At 28.7% G+C, this 19,565-nt stretch overlaps 4 protein-coding genes across 5 annotated transcripts in view; 3 read left to right on the top strand and 1 right to left on the bottom strand.

Moving 5' to 3' along the window:
• The window catches only part of LOC126735877 (uncharacterized), a 137,293-nt gene that overhangs the window by 60,128 nt on the left and 57,600 nt on the right, over nt 1-19,565 (bottom strand). The gene's annotated exons all lie outside the window — the stretch shown is intronic.
• On the top strand, nt 2,711-4,014 carry LOC126735880 (chymotrypsin-like). The gene is made up of 2 exons (XM_050439977.1): nt 2,711-2,994; nt 3,575-4,014. Exons 1-2 carry the CDS (start codon nt 2,858-2,860, stop codon nt 3,933-3,935), a joined length of 498 nt encoding a protein of 165 aa, XP_050295934.1. The 5' UTR covers nt 2,711-2,857; the 3' UTR covers nt 3,936-4,014.
• LOC126735879 (chymotrypsin-like) lies at nt 7,957-9,592 on the top strand. Its single transcript, XM_050439976.1, has 4 exons — nt 7,957-8,070; nt 8,122-8,291; nt 8,342-8,542; nt 9,142-9,592. Exons 1-4 carry the CDS (start codon nt 8,014-8,016, stop codon nt 9,503-9,505), a joined length of 792 nt encoding a protein of 263 aa, XP_050295933.1. The 5' UTR covers nt 7,957-8,013; the 3' UTR covers nt 9,506-9,592.
• LOC126735878 (transmembrane protease serine 9-like) overlaps nt 18,344-19,565 on the top strand; it is a 134,670-nt gene continuing 133,448 nt past the window's right edge. For both annotated transcript variants that reach the window (XM_050439973.1, XM_050439975.1), the window contains exon 1: nt 18,344-18,760. The gene's annotated coding sequence lies outside the window, so the exon portion shown is untranslated. The remainder of the gene's footprint in view (nt 18,761-19,565) is intronic.

The raw sequence follows: 19,565 nt of genomic DNA, 5'->3' as shown, positions 1-19,565 counted from the left end.
ACTTTTTATTATAATAAGAGAATGTCAATCGACTCCCTTTAATTTATGCACTTATTTAAAAGTGATTAAATTAAATTTTTATTTAGGGTTTTAAATTATTAACAAGAATAAAATAGTATTAATACATACCTAATTTTAAGTTAACTTTTTTTCAAAAAACTGGCAGTATCATTTATTTCATTATTTATTTCATTTCATCAAATATATATATATATATATATCTATATATATATATATATATATATATATAGGAATTTATTATTTTTTCACTTCTAGGCATTTTGAATATTTTATTAATCTTTTTCGATAAAAACTTTTTACAGGAACTTATATGCATGTTTTAAATTTTAAAAAAATCTACGTAACAAAATATTTGGAAGAAGGGAGAAAAGTTGAAATAATAATAATCTTTATTTAGGATAAACAGCTACATACAAAAACAAAAAATTTTCTCAGAAATTAATAAAAAATAAAAATACATATAATATCAATAATAATTTTCATAAACCTAATTCAACAACATATTTAGTCAGCCAAAGTACCATATACCTAAGTAATAAATGTGTCATTGTATTGTCATTGTATTGTATCATAAACCGATATTTTGCCAAAACAAAAAAATTTAAGTTATTATAAAATGCATATATTTAATTACAAAAAAAATCAAAGAATGTCAATTGAAGTCCAATTAAATTATGCTTTAACTAAATGTCTATTTAATTTTTTTAAATTATCCATAATTTTTTTGTGTAGGGACAATGGATAAAATTCCAATGCCAAACTTCATTTTATTATACCATGGTGTACTCGTCATCGTGGTTTACATGCGTGTAGTTTAAGTTTAGTATTAGTATTTAAGGTAAAATAGATTATGTCTATTTTAAAATAAATTCCAAGATTCACAAAAATTCCAGTTCAAAACAGCTTAAACTGTTAGAATGAATTTTTGTAACCTTAATAACGCTACATTTTAAAAACGTTATATTAACTAGTACAACTTATTTCACGTCCTTTAAAAAATTAAAACTCCTTTAAAACTTTAATTATAAATTAAGCGTATACCTTTTAATGAAATTAATTACATTAATTATAAATACATTGCCCATATACCACGGTCCATAGTAACTCAAATTCAATTGTTATAAAATATCTGTACATAATAATAATTTTTTATTTCTAAATAAGGCATTAAACAAATAAAGCGTTAGTTATTAAGGCAGTAGAGCAAGTGGCAACAAAAGGTAATTTCAGCTGCACCTTAGGCGCTTAAATGTCAAGACTCACAAATTTTGAAATCGTCCGTATAATAATATAGATTTAGCCATTTTGCTCCTTGGATCGGAGTGAAGATACCTTTTTCGTCTTGCATGCCATTTTAAATGTTATCTATTGTGTAAAAGAAATAATTACCGAGCACGATTTACGCGTGTTTTGCTCGTGACTCTTCGCTTTTATTAGCATGAGTGGAATTTAAGTGTAATAAAAAAATAATTGATTTTTTATAGGGCGTATTGCGACACTATTGCTTATATTATTGCGAATGGAAGAAAATATTGTACTTGGCTGCAAAAATAATATAATTTAAAATTTTTGCCTAAAGACAGATTATAATAAAAAACCGTTTAAGACATAAAAATTAATTTTCATATAAATACAGCAGATTTAAATAAAGTCACTTAAAAAACTTAACATATAAATTGTAAAAAAAAAAATAAATTTCGATAACAATAAAATATTATGTCTTAACTATGATAATGTGTTCTCTTAATAGTCGTTTAAATTGGATTATCACAGGCTCTTCTGAGATTTGTTAATTTAATATTTTAAAACGCATAATTAAGCACTTGACTAGTGCTATATTTAAAAATTAATATCTGTATAATCCTAGGTATGGGCATCACGAATAATTACTGATATCTCACAAATAAAGATTAATAAGAAACCTATTTTTGGAAATAATTAGCTGATTGTCGGAGGACATATATAGGACACTTATGATTGTTTGTACTGCTGTATAACGGATACAATTTAAAATTGTCCTCATGATTTTTGTCTCAGATTTTTTTAGTTAGGTAATTTTATTTTTATGTTGTGAAAAGTTATACAAAAGGGTTAAACCAAACTGCAAATGACTATATAAAAAGAAATTTTAGTAAACATAATGGATTTTGGCAATTTTTCGTTATAAATTTTCGTTTTTATTAAAAAGATAATTGCATTTACAAAAGCAATTAAAAATTGCTTTTTTAAATACTCAAAAATATATAATTTTATTATTTATTTAAAACAGTAATTATTAAATCACGAATTAGCGAGGTGTTCATCCATTGTACAAAAGGGGTTTATTGCCTTTTAAATGTATTATAAAAAAATATTTCTCTTATTAATGTTTATTGCGTTCGTGAGTTACAAATTAATTTTTAAAAAAATATCTTTAATATCAAATCACGATTTTTTACTAATAAATACAATATTTTGCCACTAGCAAAACAGAAAAAAACAAGCAAAATGAAAGATATACGTGTACTATTTTTGCTTACAACATTTTTCCAAGTAATTTACTCGGTATATATTATATATTTTTTTAATTTCTTCATTAATACTTCTTTTTCCAGGTTCCTCCAAGCCACAAAATAGCAATTTAAGCACATTTATATCTATGTCATTTGGATCACATGGAAGGTTCATGTGTGGAGCAGCTCTTGTATCCCTTAAACACATTTTAACAGCTGCACATTGCCTTCGTTATGATAAAAAGAAATTAATTTTATGTCGCTTAATATAATAATTTTATAGAAGAAAGTGTAGAGAACCTGAAATTGTAACGGCCCTTTTGGGCGGTAACCAAATTTCATCAATGACCCCCTATAATGTGAGTTGGATTATTCATCCGAAATATAAGGAAACATGTATGAGCGGGGGGCTGGAAGCAGATATTGCTTTGTTGCTTCTACCAACACACGTAGAATTATCAAAAACCATCAGGCCAATGTCGTAAGTATTTTTAAAAAAGAAAAAAAAATATTTTTGTCAATCTGATAATACAAAACTTACGTTAAATATTCTGTCTAAAAAGTAATTACACCTTGTCCTGTAATTTTTCCAAGTTTGCTCTCCAACCTGATGCTCCGATTTTGATGAATCTAAATTTGGCCAAGGATCCTTTTAATATTATGGTTTTTTCATTCAGCCAAATATAAATTCTGTACTTTTCCTATCCTTTTTATGTTTTTATGCACGTTTTGCATGGTGTTGATATAAACTGTGATTTGCAAAATGTACTACCAGTACTCTACTGAAAACTTTTTAATTGTAAAGGTGATTGTAAAGGTGATTAATATTTTTGTTTCATTCGACAGGACATACATACAATGAGATCATTAAAAATGCTTAATCCAAATATTTTTGCCAAGACTGTCTTTATGATCTTAAATAGTTCGGTGTCTCAGTTTACTGATTCGTAATTTAATTTTTTTATATTTCTCTTTACCTATGGAAGTTTCCTATTTTTCACCAAAATTGCACTAAGAAAATTGATCTATCAGAGAACCAAAATAAAAATAATTTTTTTCAGATTGCCTCCTAAATCGGCCACAACCAAGCAAATGGAAGGTGCCAGAGCGGTAGTTTGCGGTTTTGGTATGGACGAAAATGGCGGATATCCTGAATATCTTAAAGCCGTAGACATTACAATTGAAAATAAAGTATTTTGCCAAAAACATCACACTGCGTCTGATAAAATTTGTGCCAGGATTCAGAATAAGGAAACTGACTGTGATAGAGATAGTGGCGGACCTGTAGTTATAAACAATACATTATATGGTCTTGTATCTCATGGAGCGAATGTAAAAAAATTTACAAACTCGCCTTTTAGTGCTTATACGAGTATTATTTATTATAGAAACTGGATATTGGAAATGATAGGTAAAGAATAAATCAAAGTTATTCTTGAGTTCTTTGTATTTTTCCATATTTATATGTCTTAGTTGTGCTATAATAAAGAATATTAATTAATTTTTTATTTTATTTATAAAATATACATATAATGTCTAGTGTATTATGATGCACATGGAGATATTAAAAATCGTTTAAGATACAGGGAAAAAAAAAGTTGCTCAATCCAGATAATATCTCATCTACCACTTTGAACCCGGAATAGCAACAGATATACAAAGAAAAAAGTGCGTTTTATTAAATCAATAATATCTTGTTTATGTGAAAATACACAATAACGAAATTTTCAGGCTAGGAGTAAGAAATGAGCGAAAATGTAAAAAAATCCAGGTCTACTATGTTAAATTAGATCGAATGAACTTTTATTTTTTTATGTTCAAATGCCCTTTTTAAAACCCCCTGCAACCACGTTTAATACGTGTTTAGTTTTGGTCAAGATGAATAATTAAAATTAACAAAATTAAGACTTTATAGTAAGGTTTGATATCCAGGCATATAAATATGTTTTACGGCTCTAATAAAAATCAGCGGATCAGCATCTTAGGCTTTGATGGAGGAATTGACATAAATTTCGATCCAAATAGAAAAGCAAGAATTAGGGCAGCATTAATCGCTAATATTAGATATATAATGTAATATCCAAATGTCTATTTGCAAATTATAAGGATTAAATAATATTTTTTGCACCTATCTGCAAACGTTGTGAAGCTATTTGATTTTATATTGAAATTCTAGAAATGTGATAAAGGAATATGTTCTAAAGTCAATATAGTTCCCATAATAACAAGAATTTATGATTGGTGGAAATTTATGTTCCACGGATCGAAATTCAGCGTACAGTAAAAGTATTGGGAAATTTTGCTATGAATCCGACATTACATAACAGGAATAAAACACTTAAATTAAGTCATTTCCATGTATACCAAAGGCAAATTCTTCAAGAATTGCGTGAAGATAACTTTGACTGAAGGACAGAATTTTGCGAGGGAATAACAGAAAAATTACGTATAAGTTGGTAAAAAATATTTATTTTAGCATCGAATGCACGTTTTTTTTAATGTTTCTGTAAATGAGAGCAATTGCAAATACTGAAGTAATAAAAATCCGCATGTTTTTAGGAAAGGATATACAGAGTATCCAGAAATAATCAATGTGTGGGCAGGAATATTGGGTGATACTATTCTCGGACCTCTAATTATTAATAGTAACCTTAACGGCCAAATTTATTTGAAATTGTAGAAGAAAAAGAAAAACAGTTATATATGCATAGAGATAGAAATCTAAACAAAGATTTATTGCATGATTAATAAGATGGAGCCTCACATTACTATGTTCTCCCTGTGAAGTAATTTTTATATGATGCGTTTCCGGATCAGTAAATTGGGAGAAGAGCTCCAATGGAATGGCCGGCGATATCACCAGATCTAACACCTTGCGACTTTTTTCTCTAGGGTCACTAAAAAACTGTTGGATTTAAAACACAACTAGCTTAACTCGATGATATTCATCCACGGATTATTACAAGTATTTCAAAATGTGAGAAATGAGTTTCAAAATAAATTATACTTTTGTTTAACCCAAAATAGAATGCATTTTGAGCATGTAGTTGAATAAAACAACACTCCATAAAAACAGAGTTTATTTTACCTTTCTTTGGTTGTATATAAAATTTAGGAAAAATTCTTGCGCAGGTGAATACTACTACAAAGGCTTAAATTAGAAGAAAGACTTTAATTTAAGCTATCACAAAAAGGGTGAAACCATATAACTTTGTTACGTATAACTCAAATACGGTAGTTGTAGTTCCCCCTACCTATATAACATTTGTACCAAAATATGCTTTCATAACTTTTTTAGTTTCAAAAACGCTTGCATTGAAGGTTCAAATTGACACCCTGTATGGCAAAGACAGTAATGGACCTAAAACAGTTTATTATAATTATTTAATAAACCTAGTTTATTAAATAATATGTACATAAATTATAAAATAAATTATTTTATAAGGATTTGCGCGCATTGGCTTCAATGTTTCTTTGAATGAATTGAAATTTTATTGTACGCTTCTCTTATTTTCAAACTTAGGTCCTCTAAATTTTGAGGCGTAATTTGATAAAACTAATTCTTAATAAAACCCTATAGAGAAAAATCCAGGCGATCTTGCGGGCCAATTTATAGGACCGTTATTACCAATCCGACAAATATTAACATGTTTACACTAATTAAATTTTAAATTATGAGGAAAAGAATAAACATTTAAAAGTATTTAAGTTTTTAGCAATTAAAAGAGTTAGATCCGCACTCATGAAAAAATCCTGATGATGGTTATTAATACGTTAAAACGTTGAGAAACATATGAATGAGATACATCATTTTAAAGAAAATAAAAAATGCTTTCAAAATAAGTTATTAAAGATGCAGGTCCGTATTTAAAAAAAAAAGAAGTTGCCAAGATACGATAAACGTCATAAAAAAAATAAAAGTGAAGTTTTGTAGAGCACAAAAACTTTTAAAACTTTTTATAATTAAACCTAAGTTTCTAAAATCAAAAGTTTCGAAAATAATATTTGAAATAAAATTTGGCGGTTTTTATAAATAACCCTGTAATTCACAAACTAATAAGCATTTTGCTGTAAAAGGATTTCCAATAAGCATCAAAATTGACAACTTTTCTAATTTAACTGCTCTCGTATCTCCTATAGTTTCGGAAATAGCAATAGTCACACATAGCAAATAGGACACTCTATATTTAAAACAACGGAGAACAAGTAACTAAATTTTGTCCTCCTTTTAAGAATCGTTTGATAGATTGACGGAATTATTAATAGAATGGAATTGCCTATGAATTAAGTATTAGTAATTTTAGGAATAGAAATGATGACTGCGACAGATTTATTACATTCAAAAACCTAAATAGTAGTTTTGTACAAAAGATATGTCACGTTTAATTTAATTGTAATTGTAGTCCGCTTGTACATTAACATCTGATAAGTCGCTGTTCCTTTGTATATTAACAAATAAATTAAATAATCTTTTAGTTACTTATAACTTCTTTTAGATGTTGTTAGATCTGAATGTTTAAAATATGCGACTTATAAATTACAGTAGATTAAAAAAAAAAAACACAAAAAAACTTATTCTAAATATTAAATGGAAAAAATTAAGAAAACTTAACGTACATATTGTAAAATGGAATTAAGTTACGGTTAGAATAAAACATGATTGTATATTTTATTTTACAATATAGTTTTTTAATAGTTGCCTTGGATTATCATAGGTTCTTATGAGATTTGGTATTTTATGATATTAGAGCATGTAATTCGGGATTTAAGTAGTGTTACATTTCAAAAATAATATATAATCTGTATAATTCTCAGTATGGACATCACAAATAATTACTAATTTATCATATATATGTTAATAAGAGATTCGTTGATGGACCGATTTCATATATAAGACACTTAAGATTGATTTTGCTGCTCCAAAACGGTAACAATTTAAAACTGTCTAAATATTGGTAAATATTGACCTATTCTTGTTATAAATCTTATTTTTTGTTTAAAAGATAATAGCAGCCACAGAGGCCAATAAAAATTGCATTTTTAAATATTGAAAAATATATAATTATATCATTTAATTATTTATTTAAAACACTAATTATTAAGGCACGGTTTAGCGATGTATCCAATGTACGAAAGAGCTTTATGGCTTTTTAAATGTATTAGAAAAAAGTAATTTCTCTTTTTAATGCTTTATCGTGTACACATGTCAAAAATGTATCCAAAATGCATAATAATATAATTTTGTTATTTACTTAAAACTACTACTAAATATTATGTCACGGTTTAACGATTTATTCTTCCATTGTACGAAAGGGCTTTATGAGCTTTTAAATGTATTATAAAAAAATTATTTATCATTTTAATGCTTTTCGTGTACACGTGTTATAGCGATCATGACTTATAAATTGATAAACAGAAATTATGTTTAATACTAAATCACGATATTTTACCAATAAATACAATATTTTGCCACTAGCTAAGCAGAAAAAAAACAAGCAAAATGAAAGATTTACGTGTACTATTTTTGCTTATAACATTTTTCCAAGCAATTTACTCGGTAAGTAATTTATTTTAAATTTATTTTCTTGTTTAATACTCCCTTTTACAGGCCTCTCCAAACCAAAAAATTGCAAATGGAGTTATAGTCAGTGCCGAAGATTTCCCTTATTACGTATATGTAGCTTCACCGTATGGACCAGATGAAGAAGGCATGTGTGGAGGATCTCTTGTATCGCCTAAACACGTTTTAACAGCTGGACATTGCCTTATTCATAAGAAGTATGATTAAAACATTATTAATTATTTAACGCTTAATACGAGAATTTTAGATTAAACTGTAGAGAACCCGAATACGTACAGGTCAGATTGGGAAGTAACCAATATTCATCCATGACCTCCTATAATGTCCTAAAATGGATCATCCATGACACATATAGAAAAGACTGTATGACAGGGTTTTTGAAAAGTGATATTGCTCTCTTAACTCTTTTAACAAATATAGAAATGTCAACAACTATACGCCCGATTTCGTAAGTATTTCTTATTAATTAGAAAAAAATATTTGAATTTTTGTTGCCATCAAGATGAAAAACATCCTCTGCACATTGGTAGATAAAAAAAGATATATAAAGGGCTTGAATGAATTTACTACCAGTTTAATATATTTCTCGATAATCGAATAGAACCTGATAGTCCTATCTTGATAAATCTAGATTGTATCAAAGATCATTTTAAAATTATGATTTTTTTAATCATTAAGAAATAATTCCTACACTTCTACTTTTTTATATTTGACCGAACTAATTTGGTTTTCTTTAATTGTCTTAAATTTATCTTTTTTAAAATTTTGTTTATGCATGTTGGGCAGCCTCTTAAAAATTTCTTGTCTTCAAGTAGTTAAGTGTGCTACGAGTATTCCGCTGGAAACAGTATAGTAATTCTTATTTATATTACACAAAACATACATACATTACTTTTTTAAATAGCTTGGTGTCTTAGTTTAATTATTCTGATTTTAGTTTTTATTTTTCTACTCATTTATAGTAGTTTTCACCAAAATAAGTAGTATTAGTTATTATAGAAAAATATTGATCCATCAGAGAATTAAATTAAAAATTATTTTATTTAGACTACCTCCACAATCTGCCACACTTAAGAAAATAGAAGGTTCCAGCGCTGTAGTTTGCGGTTTTGGTTATGACGAAAATGGCAATGTGCCAGAATATCTTAAAGCCGTAAATGTAATAATTGGAGATGAACGGTTTTGTAAACAAAATAGGGCGAAGCGTTATGATAGAATTTGTGCCAGAATTCAAAATAAGAAAACTGACTGTGGAGGAGATAGTGGCGGACCATTAGTTATAAACAATACGTTATATGGTATTGTATCTTCTGGGCCAAATGTAAAAAAATGTACAGACGCAACTTATAGTATATATACCAGTGTTATTTATTATAGAAAATGGATATTGGAACTTATAGGTAAAGAATAAATAAAAGTTATTTTCCAGTTTTTCGTATTTCCGGATATGTATATATATATGCACTACTTATGCTATAATAAAGAATATTATAGTTTATATTTCATTTATCAATTAAATAGGACCTACAAAGTCCATCCCCATATATCGATCCTCCACCCCCTCTGCAGGGGTTGGGTGAACATTTTAAATAAGAATTACAAAATTTTTGGGGTTTTACTTTAAATTTTTCAAACAGATGCCAAATTTTTTTTTCAAATTTTACATTTGGCATTTATGAAATTTTATGTTTTTTGTTTAGTTTTTGGTTAAAAAAGGAAAAAGGTTGAGCCATTTTAGTGTTTTTGTGAAAAAAACCACGATAAAAAGGCGATTTAAGCCGATCTTTTAACAACTAATTACCGATATTGTCATAACATCATATCAAGGGAAAACCGTCGTCATAAACACGTCATGGAAGTTAAATTATTAAATGATATTATTAAAAAGCTTGTACTAAAAAACTTGTATTATTAAAAAGCAATAGAATCAGAACCGAAAATCAAATGTTTACAGTCGCCCAGATAAGTTCTGCACGCAATCTATTTTTTTGCATATTTAATGATTAAATCTGATTTTAAACATCTAAATAAAGTTAAAAAACTATAATTACATATAGACAAAAAAGGTGTAGATTTTACTTTTTTTCAGAATAAAAGATAAATATTTGTGAAATAATAAATAACTTAAAACAATCATAGTAATCGTTAAAAATTTTGTTACACCTTCAAACTTGGTGTATAAATAAAAGATAATAAAATACATGATATATCTCAGAGACACACGTTTTACTGGCTTACATCCCTTCACCCCCTGAAAATTAGCCTATATGTAATTATAGTTTTCCTCTTAACTTTATTTTAGATGTTTAAAACCAGATTTAATCCTTAAATATGGAAAAAATATATTATGTGCAGAACTTACCTGGTCGACTGTAAAAATTTGATTTTCGTTTCTGATTCTGTTGCTAACTTCCGTGACGTGTCATAAACGTAGAATAATAAAAACTTATTAAGAAATCTAAAATAAATATAGAATCTTTAATTTCCATAAAAATGCTTTTTATTAGAGTGGTACCTTTACTCTAATAAAGTACGTTAAAAAAAGAGTTCATAAACCGTAATATTTTTTATAATTTGAAGCATAATCTTTTAATAATAAATATCATGTTACATAATACTATCATGTAAATATTTTTTGACGACGTCACTGGTAAAGTTTACTTGTGTCGGTGAAATCAACAATGGGATCGAGTTATTTATTATTTTACAAACATTTATCTTTTATTCCGAATAAAAATCAAATCTACACCCTTTTTGTCTATATGTAATTATAGTTTTTCTCTCAACTTTATTTTAGATGTTTAAAATCAGATTTAATCCTTAAATATGTAAAAAAATATATTGCGTGCCGAACTTATCTGGTCGACTGCAAAAATTTGATTTTCGTTTCTGATTCTGTTGCTCCATGACGTGTCATAAAAGTAGAATAATAAAAAACAAATAGAAATCTATAATAAATATAGAATGCTTAATTTCCATAAAAATGCTTTTTATTAGAGTGGTACCTTTACTCCAATGAAGTACGGTAAAAAAAAGTTCATCAAACTCTAATATTTTTTATAATTTAAAGCATAATCTTTTAATAATAAATATCATGTTACATAGTATTGTAACGAAATTCGGGAACACACTTTTATTGTCAACGTCAAAAACACTTTCACACACCAGACTTTATCCTCAGAATTAAAACCGGTAGAATTTGCCTTTATGTCATAACGTGATTTCATTCTGTTACTTTCTAGATGAAGTTTATCCCGTGCTTGTTGGTGAACAATTTGTAAACGCTCTTGTAAATAGTCGACGTACTCCTCAAGGGTTTCAGACTTATGGGGTCTTCCAGTAATAATGTCCAAAGGTAAACGAAGTTCATCACCGTAGACAACTTTTGCCGGGCTTTTTCCAGTTGACTTGTGGATAGAAGAACGATATGCCAATGGTGACTGTAGCTTCATGCAATCCAAGAATCGGGATCCTTTTTCCATTTGCAGACTCCAGAATTAAATTGGGTGGTGCTGAAAGCCTACAGTGTGCTACGATGTTCGGCTTCACGATAGTATGACTTGATCCTGTATCCACTACCATCTCACATTCACGGCCGCATATTTCTCTCGGTACTACCAAGCCATCTCCAGGATGTGGCAGCCGGTTTAGTCTTATACGTGGGGCTTGGTAACACCAAGCCAGCTTGCGCCCCATAAAGCTGACTAGTTGTACTTTTCCTGGTTCCTTGGATCTCTTAAAGGCTTGGGGCATTGACGTTTAAGGTGGCCCTCCTCGTTGCAATTCCAGCATTTCAATGGTCTTTTAGGTTTCCTCGCTAATAATGATTCAATCTTCTTTAGGCGGTCTTCGAGATCACTTTCCGAAGTTCTGATTTGTCTTATTCGTGTCTGCCTTCTAGTTACTTGCAAAGCTGCCTCATACTCTAGTCCATGGGCCAAAGCTTCTGATATACTTTTTTGAAGAGCCATCCTTAGAGCGTGCTTAGTATCTGGATCTCGAACTCCGTCAATAAAACAATTTATAGAAATTTGTTCTCGGAACTCTGTTGGGGCTGAAGGATAAGCCAGATTTACTAATCGAGCAACATCGGCCTCAAACTGTTGGAGTCCTTCCTCGGGTTGTTGTCTTAGATTTCAATTGAGCCTGGTAGACTTTTTGTAGATGAGCTTCACCGTATCTCATCTCTAAGGTACGCACCAGTATGTCGAAATTGATCTGATCCTCAGATGGTACCATTCTTAATATTTCTGTAGCTTCTCCTCTAAGGCTTAGCTTAAGATTGATTGCCTTTTCTTCGTTATCCCAGCGATTTCCCCTAGCAGCGGCCTCAAATTGATTCAAATAGATACTCCATGCTTCTTTGCCGTCGAATTTTGGTGGCTTTACTTTCATCATTATTTGCATTCTAGGATCGGGATGAAAAGGAGTCCGTTTTACTTTCATCTCTAAATCTTGGATCTTTTTTTGTACTTGCCCCAATTCTTCTTCTACCGTTGCTTCAAAGTTTTTTAAATTAAGTAAGTCATCTTTCATGGTTCGAATCAGGTCTTCATTTTCTTTCTTTAGGTCATCTTTCATGGTCCTTATCAGGTCTTCATTTTCCTTCTTCAGGTCAAATTTAATTGTCTTTAATAAATCTTCCTGTTTCTTGTCTCGCTCTTCTTGTTCTTCCGTCTGTTTGCGGTCTCGTTCTTCTTGTTCTTCCTTCTGTTTGCGGTCTCTTTCTTCTTGTTTGCGGTCTCGTTCTTTTTGTTTTTCTTTTTGTTTACGGTCTCGTTCTTCTTGTTCTACTTTTTGCTCGTCAAACTTCCTTAATAGCAGCTCCATCAATTTCTCGGTCTCCATCTTGGCCTGACTTCTTTTTAAAGGCATCCACTAAAATGAGCTTCCAACCCGTTTTAAAACCCGATGGAACAGTTTCGAAATATTTAGAATTATTTTCATTGTTTTTGCCCAAAGAGACCAATAATTTTAGGAGAATAATTAACGTTTTTACATTTTCATAATAATATTATCAAGTCAATATTTTCTGACGACGTCACTGGTAAAGTTTACTTGTGTCGGTGAAATCAACAATGGGATTGAGCGGCGTTGCGATGTTGTTGCCTTTTTCTCTAATATACGTTATTTACATTCATTTAAGTTTGATTATTGAAGGGTTTATAGAGTATCTTATCATACTTTATAACATTATAAAATGTGATTTTGTTGCTGTTTCTACATAAGCATTTGGCATTATTGCATCAGAGATGTTGCAAGCAAACAAACTGCCCATAGTTAGCATGGCAATGCTAATTCTAACCTGTCAATGTTCTAAGTATCAGCTAAAAGTCTGCTAACCCACATTTTGTTTGCCTATGCTACACACGCTTACGTTCATTATTTGTTTCTTGAATGTTTTCATTTCTTTTTGCCTTGTTTTTAAAGGTTTTTTCAGAACAACTTTTTTCAAACATATCTTTAAAAATATTCATAAAAACCTGCCGTTGCTTATCAGTGTCATTCTCCTCAATCTGGGATAGCTTTTCCCTGTCCTGATTGAGAAAACTTTATTTAAAAAAGTATTTGTTCTCTTCTGTAAAACATCTTTTTTGTATTTTAAAATCAAGACAATTTTTCGTTGTATTAAAAGAAGCAATAAGACGACGATGATCTGATAATATAATACTTAAAAAAAATACTTAAAATATATACATAAAATTAAAAAAATATTTTTTTTTTACTTTATTGTCCTTTAAAGTCATGAGTTGTGGCAAGTTAGTCGGCTTTGTGTTACACATCGTATATCATTGAAAAGAGTATTAACTGAAGATGTTTTTAAAACTACCTGAACATCTTGATAGATTTTAGTTTTTTTTTTTGCGTCAAGTTAAAGTTACCTTTCATAACTTTTCTTGCTACTTGTATTAACTTTTTGAGCTCAAAACGAATTATTTCGGTATTATTTGTACTTGATATTGATTTTTTTAGATTCAGGATACTTTACAGACTAAGTAAAAATGTAAAAAAAACGTGAAAAATATGCTGAAAAAATTTAAAGATATCAAAAGGCATAATTTTTTTAAAATTCTGAAAATAACATAAAGTCAATGATATAAAAAACCCGAGACTTTGAGAACACAAGTTTATTAAAAAAATATCTTCTATCTGAGCCTATCTATAGGCCCACCAAGTTTGGCTAACCTTCCGCCAAACACCCTTTATATTATTCAGTTTATCATGCAAATGTGGTATAAATTGTGTATCATGTTAATCTTATATACTTTTTATCTGCGACTCATTCTCCTACTATTATAATTATATATCTTATTTAATTTTTTTTTGTATTTGTATATTATATTTAAGAGAATTATATATAATATTTATTTAATTTACTCGCTAGATTAATAGCATTGCTGCCCTTAGCCGTGTCTAAAATAGACACCTTCTTAATTATTTATATTTTATTATTTAATACATGCTATGACCACCTCTTGTATTTCTTTAGTAATTAAAATCACTTCAAAGTTTTTAAAAACAATTTTTAGGGGCGTCTTGGGGTATTATGGTTAATAATGTTTGTTGGCTCAAGAAACATTTAAAGAATTCATTTAACAATATTAACAAAGTAATTGTTAAATTGATCTGCTATTGTCTTCTTGTCAATCGTAACTTGAAATAAAAATTATTTCTCTTTGCATGAGTTGAGTCTTTTTTGATCAAGGATTTTTCTTATCTTGCTAATCTAAGTGACTCTGCCATTTCTTTTTGACTTATATTTAGACTTAGTCCTTTTGTAAATAGGATCTTTTTGGAAAGTATCTATTTTTTAATAATAAATATTTAGTCAATATTAGTTTTTTACAAAGGATGCCTCACATTTAATTTATTGTAATTATACTCTTTAATGCTTTATCGTGTACAGGAAATAAAATTTTACTTACGTTTATTACTAAATTACATATAGATTTTTCCTAAGAAATACAATATTTTGCCACAAGACTTACGTATATTATTTTTGCTCATGAAAAAGACCATGTACAAAGTCGCCTTTTAGTAGATATACTAATATAATATTTTTTATAGAAAATGGATATTGGAAGCTATAGGTAAAGAACAAATAAAAGTTATTTTACAGTTCTTTATATTTTCTAGTATATGTGTATGCATTACTTTTGCAATAATAAAGATTATTAATGTGTTTTAGCAGTCGTTTTAAATCAACTCCTTTTGGTCCAGCAATAAGTGAAAGTAAAATTAAAATTTCTAATTACAAATTATAAACGTTCGTGTGTAAATAAATTACCGGCCCGTTAAATTTAATTAACCAACACCATTTTTTGTCAGCTCAAAGAGTAAGTAAATGTGGTTGTGTCATGGTAAAGATTTATGTATTATTTAAATTGATGTATTTAAATCTCGGTGATTAAAATAATTTTTTTGCATTAATATTTACGAAAACTTGTTTTTTATTAAATTTATCTGAGAACTTATGAAAACACTGGACTTAATTGCTGTTGAGTAAAATTTTTAAGGCATAGTCAGGAAATAATTATAATAAACATTAATAAGCACATCCAGTTCCTCTTCATGTTTCCCAAAAGCATTTAAATGATTATTATCAAGCTATTATTATGTCACTTCCTAACATCGACCCAGTTAAAAACTCGCAAGTGTAAACACACAACATCTAACTGTAAAAACCACAAACGCACTGATTAAATTTAAATTTAATATTAAAATAAAAAACGTATTTGGGCGTAGTGTGTCTTTTGTCGTGATCTCGAAGTCCAACGGTGCGTGGTATGAATGGACAATCGCATTTAATCATTATGAAAAATGAGTCATTATATCTAGTAGACGAAACATGAATACCAACGAGACAGAACTAAAACGGCCATCTGGCTGAGAGGAACTTTTTTTTTGATTAATGTCTCATTGTGTTTTTTTTGCCAATTTGTACTTATGGTAATATTTTGACAAGTCAGATCAATATAATGATGATCTTATGAAGAGTATAATATTTAATAAATGGAAATTTAAATTGAAATTTCTACTTAATTCAGTTCAACTTAAAGGTTTATTTTATGCATAACTTAATTGTATCCAATCCAAGTTTTCTTATTGCGAACCCTAAGTATATTCATAGCTGTTCCAATTTTATGTTACTATTTACTTTTAAATATTTTTATCTTTTCTCTTATATTCTTCTTTCAATTTTTTTTTGTATTTCTCATCAATGTTTGCATTTTTTATTATTTTTCTGTTAAGGCCTAATCATTTCTTCACCATTTTTCATCAACAAGGGTCCATCATCAATGCATTTGTTATTGTTTTTCTATTGAGGCCTTTTCACTTCTTTAGCGTTTTACATCTGCAAGAGTCCTTTCTCGCCGTTTCACTACTTTAGTCATAATTATCCGTAATTTGTTTAAGATATTTATCTTCCTATTTCGACATTATTTATTTGTTACTTAAACACCATTATTGCCAAAATATTCACATAATTAAGACCCTATTTCTAGCACCATTGAGTAATTTTCAATTATTTTCTATTTGAATTTAAGCTGATATCATGATATAAATTTGTATTAAGTTCAGGCATAACTTAAATGGACATTTTAGGGATTTTTTATACCTTCTAACAATCATTTGTTTTTTTGAAATCTCTTACAATCTTAGTTTTTATTTCTTACTTTTTTCACTGTTTTTTCTTATCTTCGAATATACAATTACCTTTTTCGGGTATACATACTCCATTATTTACCTTTCTTCTATATTATATAAGGGAGAAATGACTGAATATTTACCCCTTTTACTCGTTTTTTTTCATATTTTCTTAACATTACCTTCTAGTATTTATCCATAAGGTTTTTCCTTTCCCTTTAAAGCTTTCCTTTAATATTTCTTTTATTATTTAGTTTTATATCTCCTTAACAATATGTGTGTATATGAAGCATATTTGTGAAATTGGTGCATAACTAAATGATACTTATTAAGACTGAAGAAGATCGAACCACACTGTAGCATCGCCTGATGAATTTATTTTAAATTTTTTGTTTGATAACGAAAGTGACGGTAATGCAAGAAACTGGAAAAAGTATACAAATAAAATAAATTAAAGTAAAAATGTAACGTAAATAAAAACAACGTATTTAATTAAAGTTTATTCTATTCATTTCTTACATTTTAAAAATAAAATTGCATGTATGTACATTTGACATAAGAGGTGCTTACAAAAGTGACCTCTTGAAAGTTTCATTAAAAAAAAACGCCGCGATAATTGAAATCTTTTATATTTTTATAGCTGTATGATAGTATACGATTTTCTCTTTTATAAAACAAGTTTAATAAAAAAAAATATTTTTTTTAAATTGATAAATAACATAAAGAAGAATAATCTTGTCTCTTTCATCAATTACCCTCATAGGTTCTCTTTTAATAATTACCGTCATGGCTCCTAAGTTTCATAATACTAAAATGGTAGAAGGTTAACTGTATATTATATTGCTAAATATATTTGCCTCTATTTTTGTTTAAGTTAATCCTCAATTCAAGATTTCTCCTTATTCCATTAGTGACAGTCCTGTGAAAGACCCTTTCTTAGTTTTTTTTAAGATCGTGTTTAAGCATAATTCTTTAATGCTTAAACAACCCATCTAAACATTTTAGTCCTTAAATTAATTTTATCTATTTAAAAGTCTACTTCTCGTTTAAATTCCTTCTATAACGTGAGATTCATGCATAACTTAACTATACCTGACTGTTATTTTCTTATTTAAGAACTCCTAGTTATTTCGTCTCTATGCTATGACTATTGGAATAAATTCCTTTTTTTTAAATACTGTTAGAGCTTTACTTTTTATACACTATATCAAAAATTCATACTGCTGCCCCCTTAAGCAATTTTTTCGTGCATAATATATATTCTTAATCCAATTTTTTTTCTTTAGCAAATAAATCACTGGAACGATCAATATTAAAACAAAAACCGCTAAATTACCCGCTCAGTGAAACCCGATATCGCAATTTCATTAAGCTACTTTATTTAGAGTATTTTGCACCATTCTGCACCGCTGGTCCTGTGCACCGACGCAAAAAAGGATGTGGTGAGTGGTCGTCTGCGCCTCATTTAAAGACATTTTTATCAAGGTCATCGGTCAAGTACCATTTGTTCACAAATTGATTTCGTTTTCCTTTTCTTTCTCTCTCGCGGTCTGATGGCTGCGTCATCGCCACTATAATAATAGATTATTATTATGCCATTATCGAGGCATGTATGTCAAACGCCTTCGCGAAATAAAAATCCACGTCTAACCCAAACGGGCCTGACTTTGAATAATTCTATGCCCACTTAAATAATATGGGTTACGATATCTTGATATTCGCATTACACAAAACCCATTGTCATTGTTGACCCTTTCGGCTGTTAGATTAATGATGTGAACAAATTTCGCAACCGCGTACCGTATCGTTTATATGCGAACGTGTCATTATATTGTTGTCTGTGGTCAACCTTGCACTATTTTAGTATGATGGAACTAAAACCCGTGAATTTAGTCAGAGAGTAACTAGAATAAATAGGGGGTTTTAAAAAGAAGAGGAGAGTCAAGTACACTTAAGTTATGCATAGATTTCAACGTTTCTTAATTGTGTTCTGTATATAAGGTTGAAGGAAGACTTGGTAAGTCAAAAAATAATAAAGGCATTTATGACTAGCTTTACTCATACAGGCTTACTGAAAAGTCCCACATAAAATTCATATTTCTTTAACATATTTTTTTTTTGCCAAACGGTGAAACAGGCGACCGTTTTGATCACTTGTTATTGAGAAAAACACGTCAAAAATATTAAAATTACCAAATATTTTAAACAAAAATAAGGAATTTATACCTAGCAATAAATTCCAATTAAAGAAGATATTAATGAGCTAATAAGTTTATTAGAAGAGTTTAGGAAATAGCAAGCTTGAAATGCGAGTGGATATGTGAAAGGATTCATGCTAAATATACATATATACAAAGTATATTTAACATATAATTGCTGTTAATGGTGAATGAGTTGCTTTTATAGTTATTTTATTGAGAAATTGTGCTATGTATGTATATTAATAGACAAAACTATAGCATTCCTAAAAAATACCAGAATGTCTAAAATAAAAATTTAGCTTAAATGGTAGGAAAAGAAAAAGATGCTTCAAATAATATAAAAAGTACCTCTAAAAGCATGGGCGCAAAGTTACCCGTAACGCCTGAAATTCAATAAAATATTATAATTATGTTATGAATGTGTTACAAGTCTCTTAAATAAAAAAACGATTTTAAATGCTTAGAAGAAATAAAAAAATTATCCTTAAAGCATAGAACAAAATTAAATTTTTGTTTAAATATCTGAAAGTATACAAAATGACACCAAAGGTCTAAAATAGTACTATAAAAATGACATAATTACAAGTGTTTGGAAGATAAAAAACGTAATATATAGTAAGT

This window comes from Anthonomus grandis, chromosome 5 (assembly GCF_022605725.1).
Source record: "Anthonomus grandis grandis chromosome 5, icAntGran1.3, whole genome shotgun sequence".
Taxonomy (NCBI): domain Eukaryota; kingdom Metazoa; phylum Arthropoda; class Insecta; order Coleoptera; family Curculionidae; genus Anthonomus; species Anthonomus grandis.
Note: the sequence above shows the minus strand (reverse complement) of the source record. Positions and strands in the feature narration are given on the sequence as shown.

What these genes read in the sequence shown, in the direction of transcription:
- LOC126735879 (XM_050439976.1), top strand. Translation starts at nt 8,014, where the DNA reads ATGAAAGATTTACGTGTACTATTTTTGCTTATAACATTTTTCCAAGCA. An exon ending in CATTGCCTTATTCATAAGAA is followed by an intron (nt 8,292 to 8,341) that starts GTATGATTAAAA and finishes CGAGAATTTTAG; the next exon opens with ATTAAACTGTAGAGAACCCG. An exon ending in ACAACTATACGCCCGATTTC is followed by an intron (nt 8,543 to 9,141) that starts GTAAGTATTTCT and finishes TATTTTATTTAG; the next exon opens with ACTACCTCCACAATCTGCCA.
- LOC126735880 (XM_050439977.1), top strand. Translation starts at nt 2,858, where the DNA reads ATGACCCCCTATAATGTGAGTTGGATTATTCATCCGAAATATAAGGAA. An exon ending in AAAACCATCAGGCCAATGTC is followed by an intron (nt 2,995 to 3,574) that starts GTAAGTATTTTT and finishes AATTTTTTTCAG; the next exon opens with ATTGCCTCCTAAATCGGCCA.